Source organism: Trachymyrmex septentrionalis, unplaced genomic scaffold (assembly GCF_001594115.1).
Source record: "Trachymyrmex septentrionalis isolate Tsep2-gDNA-1 unplaced genomic scaffold, Tsep1.0 scaffold63, whole genome shotgun sequence".
Taxonomy (NCBI): Eukaryota; Metazoa; Arthropoda; class Insecta; order Hymenoptera; family Formicidae; genus Trachymyrmex; species Trachymyrmex septentrionalis.
The window spans coordinates 615409-628406 of NW_017305811.1; the positions used below are offsets into that span (position 1 = coordinate 615409).

The 12998-nt window shown below is 32.2% G+C and overlaps 1 protein-coding gene across 6 annotated transcripts in view; it reads right to left on the bottom strand.

Annotated features, from left to right (window-relative positions):
* Window positions 1-12998, bottom strand: part of LOC108753019 — a 75564-nt gene that overhangs the window by 37715 nt on the left and 24851 nt on the right. For 2 of the 6 annotated variants that reach the window (XM_018494313.1, XM_018494314.1), the window contains 2 exons: window positions 6650-6719; window positions 3010-3425 (listed from right to left, as the gene is read on the bottom strand). In XM_018494313.1, coding sequence (XP_018349815.1) covers window positions 3010-3407 — 398 coding nt within the window. In that variant the 5' untranslated portion in view covers window positions 3408-3425; window positions 6650-6719. Of the gene's footprint in view, window positions 1-3009; window positions 3426-5684; window positions 6332-6645; window positions 6720-12998 lie in introns of those variants that run through there. The other 4 variants (XM_018494318.1, XM_018494317.1, XM_018494315.1 and 1 more) reach the window with 3 other exon arrangements.

Here is a 12998-nt window from a genome sequence, read left to right on the forward strand (position 1 = left end):
AAAATAAACGCTAAATACGCAACAGTATTTCCTAAGTACGCAATAGCGTTTTGGCACGGATCAGTTTCTTTCTAGAGTGATTCAAGCTACGTACTGCCACAGCATTATTATAAAGAACTTAAATAAACGCTCCTCGAAAATGCATTAATCGACATAGTATGTTAAATATTTCTTTATCATGGAATTTATCATTAAGAGAAATGCTTAAAAAGAATTGAATCTCATTGTTACAATAGAACACAATTTCATCTCTGTGAAGTTACCATCTTTTAAAACAATAAATTTTTCTTACAGTTCTAAATATACCCTGAAGAGTTTTAGAGTTCCTTAATAAAATTAAAAATAGTTCTGCTAAAAAAAATCACCGATACATTTTCGGCGCTAACTTCACGCGAAATGAAGTACGAAAAATACAATATTTCTTTAAATATGTATTAATTTAAGCGCTTAAAATCATAATAATTTGTGTTAGAATTTTTTAAGTGTTATCTAGAACTCTTATTAGAACTATCGAAACATTCAAAAATTATTCAGGTGTTAGAAATTTTTCGATTCGCGATACGAAGTCTCAATAACTTCTCAAACGTTAACTTTACAGCTTCGAGTGTTGATATCTTTTGTTAAAATTCTTGTGATGTTATCCAGAATTATTAACAAAATTATCAAAATCGTTAAAAGTTTTTCACGCCTCGAAAAATTTCTAACATTCGAGAGACGAATAAGTTTTCAAAGTTTCGGCAGTTTTGTCGACAATTCTAGATAACATCAGAAGAGTATATTTACTACTTATATATTCACATGTACCTATATATAGGGTATACGTGACGCGTCTTTAAAAAATATAGTTTTTTTTTAACTTTCTATAATAACCAGAGTTTTAGCAAATCTAAGAAAAAGAAATACTTTTAAAAACTATTAAAAAATCGTGTGATTTTTATTTAAAACGATTTTTCTTTTTCAGTTTCACTAATAGCATTTGCTTTAAAAGAAAAACAATAAAATTTTTTTATATGGATACATAAAAATACACATTCACTATTTTAATATAGTTTTCAACATATAAGTCCAAAATCAGATGAGTAAACTTTTTAGTCAGCATTTTTTTTAGTTTTTTTGTAAAAAATGTACCAGTATACTTATTAACAAATTTGTCTAAAAACAGACAAATATTTAAATAATGATTATTACTTATAATTTTCAAACGCAATTGTCAATAAAGCATTTAATTTTTACATTATTCAAACTCGATTACAAGGAGAGTATCATGTCTGAAATTACACAAAAAAATCGATTTTAAAACCGTGTATTTCAAAAGAACTATTCGTCATTATGCAAAAGTTATAAGAAAATATAAAGTCCACCTAAAGAATCAATTTGATTCAATATAAATTAAATCTGTGTAGGACCAAAAAAACAGCTTTATTGATACGCCTCCTTTGTTTAAAATAATTCTTATAAAACAAACTTTAGTTACTTAACCAAATATATATTAGAACAACACAATTTTTTAATAAAAAAGTAAGACAATTTTTGTTGATATGTATCAAAACATTTCTCTCAATTTTTATCAACATAAATCAATTTTTATCAGGAATTTTTATCAGCATAACGAGAAACTGTGCTTTTGCGTATATCATGTCGACAAGATTGTTATTACGTTGGAACCCGTTTAGCTATTCTAATTCAGCTCGGAATATTATTTTAGTCATACAATTTTGATAATATCGTAACATTTGTGACACGTTAAAAGATATACGTGTTAAAACATATACAATCGATAGGATCAAGCCTTTTCCTACTTTGCGTTATTTCACACCGGTTTCATACTGAAATATCTCTCTCGCTATCTTATGTGTCTTTTGTCAGAATTATTAAATGCATTCAGGAGATGGTCTCGATCGTCTCGGTACGTCTTGTCCGAGCGAGGCTCCGCTCGATGCATTATGACGACCCATCGAAGTCACGGCGAGGTTGACCCTGACCTATCCTTCGTGCAAGTGCCAGCAAAAGTTTTGTACGGGCTGCGAAAGTCAGTCCGTAGACTCGACATGTAGTGACGTTATTTTTCTTTTTCGCGAAAAAGAGGCATTTTATCATGTAAAACCTAATGAACCTGCTGTGAGAGAGAGAGAGAGAGAGAGAGAGAGAGAGAGAGAGAGAGAGAGAGAGAGAGGGGGGGCGGGGAGAAAGAGAGCACATGCGATTTAATTTCAACATTTTCTTTGAGAAAAACAATAACAGTGCTTCGATTTCAAAGATTTGTGATTTTTACCCCTTTCGGATTATATTTATAACTCTTGATCTTGGATACAACAGATGATAACAGTGTCACGGAGTCCTGCATTAAAAAAAAAATTTTTAGTTTCTGTGACTATAAAATTATATGTTGCCATCAAATTATGATTATTACTGCTATAACATTATTAATAATAACTATATATATCGTTCTATCAATAAATATATATAGTTAGTAACCGAAATAACTATAAACTTAGTCGTTAAGTAGTAGTTAAATTATAATTATTGTAATCTTTTGTATAGCAATTATAATTACAATTATAGTTACTTTTGGTTGCCAACTATGTATACATTTATATTTATTGACAAACTATACATATAGTTATTATTAATAACATTGTTGTAGTAATAATCGTAATTACGGTAAAATATAATTATAATCACAAATACCAAAAATTTTTCTCTCAGAGAGAGAGAGAGAGAGAGAGAGAGAGAGAAATAAAAAAATAACAAGCTTGAACTGTGTGGAGATCATAAGATTCACGCAAAAATGTTATTAGATATCAACATCCACTTTAACTGAATATGATCTTCTTTGCTTATTTGTGTTGAACATTTCTCGATTGAATTTCATTTATAATTGTTTAAAAAATAATTTAACGTTATTTTATTTTTTACAGAGTGTACAAGATCTAGACTAGTGACTTCTCGTTTATGATGATCTTAATTTGAAATAAATCGCTTGTTTTTATTGCTATCTTCTTCACTTACCTTTTCAGGCTGGCGTGCTTCGCGCCGTTGAGAATCTTGTTCTTACGTTCGCTGCCGGCGGTACTGGCTACGCTGTCGATGCTGTAGAGGCTGTCGTCCTTAGTAACCCTGCTGGCGTTGTGCAGGGTCGATTTCCTCGCGGTTGTCGTCCCATTGTGCTTCGGGCTCTCGACCGGTCGAGGGAAACCGTGTCGGGCGACAGGATCGCCGCCAGTCGGATCCTCGATCTTGGTGGAGACGATCATCGCTCTAGTCGTGTCCGTGCATTTTCTGGGAGATGTGCTCACTACAGCGGTGCTCTTTTGCAGCTTGCTGGTCGTGCGATAATTGTTCTGTTGGCTGCTGTTGGGTTCGCCGGGCGGTGGCTTGTCCTCCGTCGGCAACATGTACGACAACATTGTCCCTTTTTCTTTCACCTGGGCACACGGGAAGCAAACACGTAGGCGGAAATTCAGTACGATCGCCGTGGAAGATCGGCGGAGTCATTAACCAGGTAGGAACGACGATGAGAAAAATACGTAGCGATATAAAAGAGATCAAGCGAGGGTCATTAGAAACGGATAGAAAAAGTATACCGTTCACAGTAATAAGAGCATGACGGTAAGCTGGTTGATTAATGCTTCGAGACACATAGTTGGAAGTTAGTTAACAACATACCACTTGCAACAAATAGGAAAGATTCGATTCGATAGTTTGGCTCAAATGTCAGCAATTAGGAAAAATCAAAGTAGCATGTTCCGACAGACATATTCATTTAATATCTCGAATTTGGAGAAGATACTGAGAGAAAATTTTGAAATTTCAAATATTTCTAGATGTCATCATTTTCTGAAGAAATAGTCATGTAATTGTTTGGAGCAGTATACATGTTCCAAAGAAAATTTATTTTGCAAAATAATCCTTTTTAAAAGATATATATATATTGTATATGTGAACAATATACGAAAATAAAGTTTGTAAAAAAATAAAAGGTGCTTTAAAAATTTGCAGTTTTAATTAAATACACATTAATTTTCACACCTCAATAATCTAATAAACCGCAAAAAAGAATGTTGCAAAACAATTTTAATCAAATATCGAATTAAATTATCGAGAAACATTTGATTCCGTTGAGAACAATAGCGAGTATATTCTTCGAGTATTAAGAGGATTAAGCCGAGTAGTTAAGTAGTTCAATATCTCGTGGCGCGATTGAGCGATTATATGAAATCACGTGTGTCGCAGCGCTTACATTACATTCTGCGTATATATAACGAAGAGCATTATTATTAGCGCGATAAGTCAACCGTCTCCTGTCAAACTAGTGTGTTGTGCCGCGAATCTCCCGCGGATGAGCGTCATCGCCGTTATCACTAGCAGATAACTGTATCGGATCCGTCCTCTTCGATGTAATGCAAATACTCGCGATGAATCGGAACGAGAGAGCGGGCGCGAAAGAAACGATTCGCTTTAAATGTGTTTACACAGTCACTGACCGACAGATCCGACTTCCTATCTTCAGGCGTCTTCGATAATAAAACCTGCGATATCGAATATATATGAAAAAAAAAACGTCGAAGAGAACGTCAATTGGCTAGATTTGAATGTTTAACAGTATTGTTGATAAATGGAAACTGACACGTGAAAAGATCGTACTTGAAGAGATGGCTCCTTTTTTCTACGAATCGATTGCCTACAATATCGTTTGCCTACATCACTTTTGCCGACAATTCGTTTGCGCACAAAAATTATTCCCTACAAATTATTTTTCCAATATTTCGCTAATATTAAGCAAAAATTGGCCCAATGTTGGCCCAATATTAGTTCAACAATTCCTGCGGGAACAACTGCAATGATTAAACCTCTCTATACCTTCGTCTATTCTTCTAAAAATTTGAAAAAATTTCATATTGTACTTTTTCAGATATAGTTATTTTGTATAATTATGATGTAAACTTGTAAACTAGGAAATAACATTACCAAACTTTGATCGCTTATTTATAATTAGTTGTCTTCTCAATTTATTAAGTATTTGTCGTGGAACAAAAGTGGTACATTTACAAGAGAAATCACTTGACTTGGATAATCCCATAAATTATTGTTAAAAAAATTGTTAAACTAATGTGCGCATTATGCAATATAGCAATCACAAAGTATACTTGGTGTGCACATTTTTTGTACATAAAAAAATACGTCTATTATTTTTTACTACTCTACAAATATACGAAGTTTTATTAAAGTTTCAGGGAATCACAGAAAGGTAAGTTTACTTGTTGGTTATACAAACTCACAATCAGTATTGTTCGTTCAAGTAATCTTAGATCTACTGAATATTTATACTATTCATACACTGAGAAAAGAGTTATTAACTTGAATGAATGCTTTTACAATTCGTAGTGATTATTTAGTTCTTATTTGTAAGAATTTTTAGATATTTATTTAAATTAAATATAATATTATACATGAGGCATTGTCGACATGTTATTTATTTAAATCGACAAATATTAGCTTGACAACTCGTAACCGCTGCATTTAGTTGAATCAACTAACATTTTTTGGAAACAAAACCTTTTTTTCTCAATGTATGAACTATAAAGTTTTTATATGTTGATAACTTCAGGTGACAGTTATACGAGTAAAAAATGAACGAATTTTTTTTTTATTTTTGTGCGATTTTCTCGCTGAAATCGACATACCCGGACTTTCTAGTGCGTATTTTAATTCTGTAAAAAAATTTTGCAATCCGTGAAGCCAGTTCGGAAATTTTGATTGCACTGTAATTCGTAATAATTGCCGTCGCTCCAACATCCCCTTAAACTCGATTTCTCGGTTTACGCTCGGATGCACTTGCATCTACGTTGTTCGTTTCTCACGCGTGCGATTTCGCATGCGCGTTGCCGCAAACTTCTGTCTCGTGACTCGCTTCCGCGACTCAAACACACTCGCTCACTCGGCACCGACGCTTGCGCGTTTAAATAAAACCGCATCACGCGATTTCATTTAACGATTATTCAATCAAAGTGATCGCACTGCATTAATGGACGATCGAAACTTTTTTTGAAATCATTTCAACCCCCTGTCGATAAAGTACATGTTACTATTTCTATATGTTGCGTTTGCGTTTTCGAAAGTTAAAACGTGGAAACCACATCTTGACATGCATTCCAATTTTTATTTTATTTTAAACAGTAGCTTCGAAATTTCGGTGTCACTAATGTCTGTAACGCGAATGCTGTTACTTTTGGTGCAGCAGCAAGTAATAGCTTCCGTTACGCGGCGGATGACGAGAAGAGAAAAGGAACGTTCGCCAGCAGAAAGCCGAACCGCGACTGAGCGTGACGCAAAAGCGAGGCAAAGGTTACAAGACAGACGGCCGACTATAGCTACATCTGCTCTACTCCGTTTTAGTTGTCCGCTGCTCTCCGTTCTAGATGTTGTTTCTAGTCGCTGTCTGATCCGGCTAGCATACGGTCAATTCGTCCTACCGAGCTTACGTCTGCCTAGCTAGTCTTCCCACTTAACCAAATCTTAATGAATAAATTATATAATAATATGCTATTTATACGCTTTCCAAATTCACAAGAAAAAATTTTTCGCTCGTTTCGTTTAGCCAAAAAAAATTTTTTTGTGAGCGGGAGCTGAGTATAGTAGACGTACTCACGTTCGCGCCAAGAAATACTTGAAACAAGGATGTCCGAAATGTCTTCTTGATAGAGTAGCATTGGGACTACCTGAAACATTTGTAATCGACAAATGCGAATGTTTATTTTCTTTCCCTTTTTCTTTAATAAATTATCTTTATTTTAGAAATTTATAAATCATACGTATATATTTTTAGATTTCAGAAATTTCTCTTAACGATATGTCGGAGTCGGATTTTTACAAATGTGTTAATACCGAAAGAAGAAGGGCTACAAGCCTAAGATTAATCGTTATAAGTAAAAAATTGAAAACGTTAATAAATAAAACTGTCGTTTAGCTAAATATAAATAATTTAATATGCCGGCAATAAACAGAATACACATACAAAATGTGTTAATATTTATACTTAAAAAAAAAAAAAAAAAATTATACACGTATAAAAATTATATTCATAACATTCTGTTTATTATTGAATAACATATTTTTATAGTTTATTTTTATAGTTTTTTATTTATCTGTCGTTATTTTTATTGTTATAAACTAATAAATATAAAAAATGTTAAAAATCTAAATTTTTTAAATTAATATTTTAAGTATTCTCAAAATAACTGCAAAGTTTCATTGCGATTCACTGATCAGTTACCAAAGATTTAGAACAAACAAATATTTTGTTTATTTACTGAACAATTAGCATCGCAATGTAACTTTATGTAAATAATATCTTGAATACATAAAATACTTATAATAAAAAATTGAGATTTTTGTTATTTATTTTATAATACATTTCTATTACAGCACAGATTTAAAAAATACTATTACTTATTTTTAAAAATTAAATTTACGATCCAGATAGTAAACTGTCAAAAAATTTGTTGTATTACTTTTAAATACGATTTAGAATAATCTCTCATAATTTTGTTATCATTTTGAAATATCTCTGATACATCCTTAAATAAAATTTATATGTAAAACTATATTAGCATGTACAATGCACTTCTTGATTTACGCTTTTCCTATCGTAGTAAGCGTCATTGTAAAATTTTGTTTTATAAAGTTATAAACCTTGAAATAAAGTTTAACTTCTGCAAAATTATTTCGATGTTGTCTTTGTCGACAAGTTTTAATTTCAAAATTAATTATTGGAGTACACGAGTAACTCTATTTTACACTGAAGACGATGCAATCCTTAGGATCGAAACATCTATATCTTATGATTAAATACACTTATCTTAAAACACGAACATCTTGTGGCGACTCACATTGGCTTTATTTTATTTCAATTGATTCATAAAAAAGTAAAACGAGGAAATTTTTAGAAAAACAACTTCGATTTAAAAAAAAAAGCGATTTTTCTCGAAGCTGTTTTTCCAAAAATAAATTTTGGAGAGTCATGCAGAACTAGAATCGTATATAAATACATAAAACTTTGAGAAAAATACGAATATTACTTTCCCAATTCGATTACACATTTGTACTGATAAACTCATATTTTAACGTAAATTGAGATCCTATAATATCTTGAATCTTTAAAACGCCCTATTTCGAGAATTAATGACTGTATGAAATTAAAAAAACTATTTCAAGCTAATTCCATAAGCTTTAAGATTGTTTATGTACATTTTTCACATCCGACAAACCACAAACAAGTCCATAATCTATTAAAGTTTATTACAACGTAACAATATTTATTCATATCTCAGCAATTATTCATCATTTGTACCAGGCACATTTCAATAAATTGGACATCTTGGCGAACAAAAAATTGATTACGTACTAGTGAATGCAGCTTAATTATATTGTTTCTCAAGTGGAGATTGACATTATAATCATTCAGCAGCACTAGATCTGAAAATTTTCTCACAAAGTTCTTCCAACATCGAAAGCTATATGTATAACAGTTGTATTTGACTTGACGAGCCTTTTAGAAGACACCAAATGAATAAATTTTTTAGCCGAGAAATGAATAACGAGACTCTTCCCGAAGACATTTGCGCTGTCTGTTGCGAGGGAAAGCTGGCTGGCATTTCACGGAGTGAGTTCAGATGCTGCAGCAACATTTGAGTGGAATCATTCGAATACCTTTTCGAGCTATTGTGTATCTCTCACACAAGACGATCAACTTCGATATCTTATATGTGGTGAGTACAATAAGTCGATAACTGCGGCTTCTAAAGTAAGACTCCGACGAGCCGATATTTCTAAGGTTGTACGTGATAAGAAAACCATGGGTGTAGGGTGCAGGGTTATTTCGAACTCTGTAGTATATATTCATCGGAGAATTAAAAGAGTCCGGCTTATCCGCTCAATTACTCCGCGTCGGGCAACCGCTGTACGATAACTCCGTTGTACTTATCACCTTCGTGAGAACGTGAGTCACTTAATTTTATGCTGCGTTCGCCAAGGTTAGACCGCGCTATGACAAACGCGTGTTTTTACACGACGAATGATCATCGTCTCAAGTTTCTGATAAAAAGGGAGAGTAAGAAACTCGACGATACTCAACAATTCATTCTTATTGTTAGTACTGAAAAATAAGTAAAATTTTCACAAACACCGTCAACAAATATATTATCAATATCGAGTTTTATTTTCATTTTACGTAGATAATCTACATAAATTCGGTTTTTATATAACTTGGAAAGCAGAACGATTACGTTGGAAAAAATATAGGTGTGGATGTAACACCACATGCGGTGTTTATATGATTCTCACCCGTGTAAGTGTTGATACAAACACCAACATACTATGTATTTAACACTATAACTTTAAATGGTGATATAAGTATACAAAATCATCATATTAAATCTACCTATATTAATGCTCACATCAACATCAACATTATGTGGATTTAACACTATGCGATGCCTATATAATTCTCATCGTGTTGATAATGATATAAATACTAATATGATGTGGGCTTAACATCATTAAATCTCTACACCCTTATTTTTAGAATATATCGAAACGCTATTCACTGACCTAATTTTAAATTCATTCATTTCACGCGTTTGGAAAATATGAAGGTTAAAACACAACGACGACGAATAGTACATAATGATAATCATCGCGCCAGTTCCGCCGCGATTACGGAGCAATGATGCAATGCGTTTGAGTGCACCAGAGCGCTAAATTGATAAATTTGCATGCCCCTTCCGTTGCGTTCGCAAGCGGCGTATTCTCGTGCTGCACGACCAAAACGGGCCTCGTCTCGAGAGCAGAATAAATCCTGCCATTCGCATAATGCAAACGGAGCACGAGCGGATAAATCTGCCCTTACGAGTCAATTCGAAATGTCAGTAGGATCGAGTGCATTAAACAGATGCATAATGCAGCGCATCAATCGAATTAAAACAAATTAATTCGGAATTTTTTCAAAAAAATAGTTTTAAAAAAATAATTTTAAAAAATAATTCTTTATGTAATTCGATCCATGTAAGAGAATTAGAATTAGAAGGTTTCGAGCTGAAGCAATAAAAAAATTTGAAAAGATGTCTACTCAAAGTTTTACTTTTGGCAAGACAGATAATTTACTTATTCACAATATATTTATCCTTTCGATTAGATTGTGTTATACATAAAGAGACTTTCTTTTGGAATTTATCCTGAAAATTGTGGTAATTATAAAACAACATGATACGTCGAAAAATTTCATGTAATTCTTTTTGAGTATATTAATATTTCCACAATAACAAAGTACGTATAAAATAAGTTTAATTTATTTTATTTAAAAAATAGTAAATAATTAAAATTCAATAATTTTAACATATTAAAATTAAATAGTTCATGATTCTTTATTATTTTGAATTAGAATAAATGCCAAGTAGTGAATAAACATATGCAATAGCTAATATAAAATTTATAATACATCATGATATTTTCAACCTGACTTAGTCATCTATGAAAATTTTATCATGGTAAATGATTGATTATATCCGATGATGTTATCTTTACTAAAACAACACTAAAGTCGTTCGCTTGCAAATAGTACGCGTAATCCGATAGATGGATGGGATGGAGTTCATTTATTTCCCATATTAAAAAAAAACAACTCAGCATACAGGTGATAAAAGGCAAAATATTACGAGATCGTTCACCCAAACCTAAACTTGGATTTGAAGACGAAAGATAATTAATTGAGAGTTGTACTTCAACAGAATAATTTTTATCTTAGAGTCCCTATCTTGGAGTGTTTACTCGCTCTCTGACTTTTTATTTTGTCTCCTTTCCTTCACATTGCTCCCGCGTTTTGTATAAAATCAACGAGGCATTAATATTCGTTAATAAATCTTGCTGGAAAAATCGGATCTTTTTTTGATTTGATTTACGACAGAAAAGTTTTACACACACCAACTAGATTATTGTGATGGCATTTCATAATGCATACACAAGTAAATAAGTTATTAATAGTTTGACTCTTTTTAGAAAATAAGCTAATTCACTCAACATATCTTTAATTTAGGATTTATAACTCTTGTGTACACATTGTGTAAGATTAACCATCATGATTGTCTATCACAATATATGCAAAATTCGCCGATTGGAATTGGTAACACTAACAATAGTAAAAAGACGAATATCATTACCAATATCTAGAAAGCTTATGACAGCAAAGATAAAATAATAAATTGACAGCAAAGATAAAATAATAAATTGACTAGCGAGCGATATGCAAGTAACATTGATGTAAGATTAATATTGTTAGGGAAAAAAACTCGAGCAATATATTTAATTTCATACACGGGTATAACTTCTTGTAATCACACATTTACAATTTCATAATACTAAAGATGGCCCTAATTAGAAGGCTGAAACGTTTATTATTAATATAGAATACGAATGATAAAATGTTTACGCATAAAAATCTAGCGTTGGCTTTTATGTTCCTCATTTGATTTTATTTTATCGTAAAACCTCTATTCTTAATATAGTACAGTTCTTTAAATTGTATGTAAACATTAATTAAGAAATCCTGATAATCGTAGTTATATACGTAGTGAGTGCAGAAAGTATTTGTACAAAGAAAATATTTTTAAAAAACCTTTTTAAAACGTAAACATGCCAGCGAGAAATGACTCATTGAATTGATGTCGAATCGATATCGATACGATGATTTCGACATCAATTCTGACGTCTAATTGACGGTCATTTTTTATTGAATAATTAACAATTTACTCATAAATAATAAAATAGACTGTATGATACTATATAATGCCAAATTTAACCATTGTTTTAGCATAAAATAATGGTATATTGAGTAGGAGTGGCGACTTAAATTACGACACTATAGCTTTAACAGTGCATAACGATTCAACAAACGAATTCAAAGAAAAAGACATTAAAATTTAGAAGAGGCCCTAATGTGAATAATTACTAAATTTTCTTATATGCATACTTTTGTACTCACTGTATGCGAAAATGTAATAATACAATGGCAACTGGTCTATATTAAAATGTAATGTGTGAATTGTATAAAGCGCTTTATAAATATTTTGCATTAAAACAGTTTATAATATGCTTGGTAATTTTTATTATGTAGTTCATAAAAATGTCTTTTGTATATTTCAAAAATTCCTCTTTACAGTAATATTTTATAGATTGTCAGATTGTCCCATGTTTATCACTAAACATGGTAAAATTTGTAACAAATTTTGCGATAAAATATAACGAAAAATTCTTTCCGTATATAATTTCTAAAATTACATAAGAAGTTATGGTATGAGTCTTAATATTTAGGAAAGAAAAGCTTTCGTAGTCGAAAGTGAATGACAAGAGTTTACTTTTGTAGGAATTTGGTGTTTTGCGGTGGCCAAATGACGCAAGTTTTTGGGACAATTATAGTCACGACGAATACGAGAGGCTTACGTGTACGAAACGATGGCGAATGACATCATCAACTATTTTGCTCGAAGAGAAACGTTTACCGCGCGAATGTTTGCCACGCTGCAAGATGCTAATCACGCTATGTATTTTTATCGAGAAGAGAGGGTATCGCGATTATCGACGAGAACTACAATATAAAACCCGCCAATTTCCTCGGTGCATCCTTAATCTCACGATTTGACCCTTCAAAATTGTCTCTCGTTATTGCTCGAGTGCCATTGCACTCAACGAAGACGCAGACGCTGAGATAGATTGGGAGTGAAATCGCTAGAGAGGGTTAAAACACCGTTTCTGCAACGAATTACGTTTCTACTTACAAATGCAATTTCACGACACGTGCATTGCGAACGTGGATGAGATCATCGCGGTGACGTCGACATCTGATTGCGCGATATGTACATATGTACATATGTACATATGTAATTATTATTACTAACATTACGATGGTAATAACTATAAAAATGGAGCTTTCAATCAAATTCGACCGG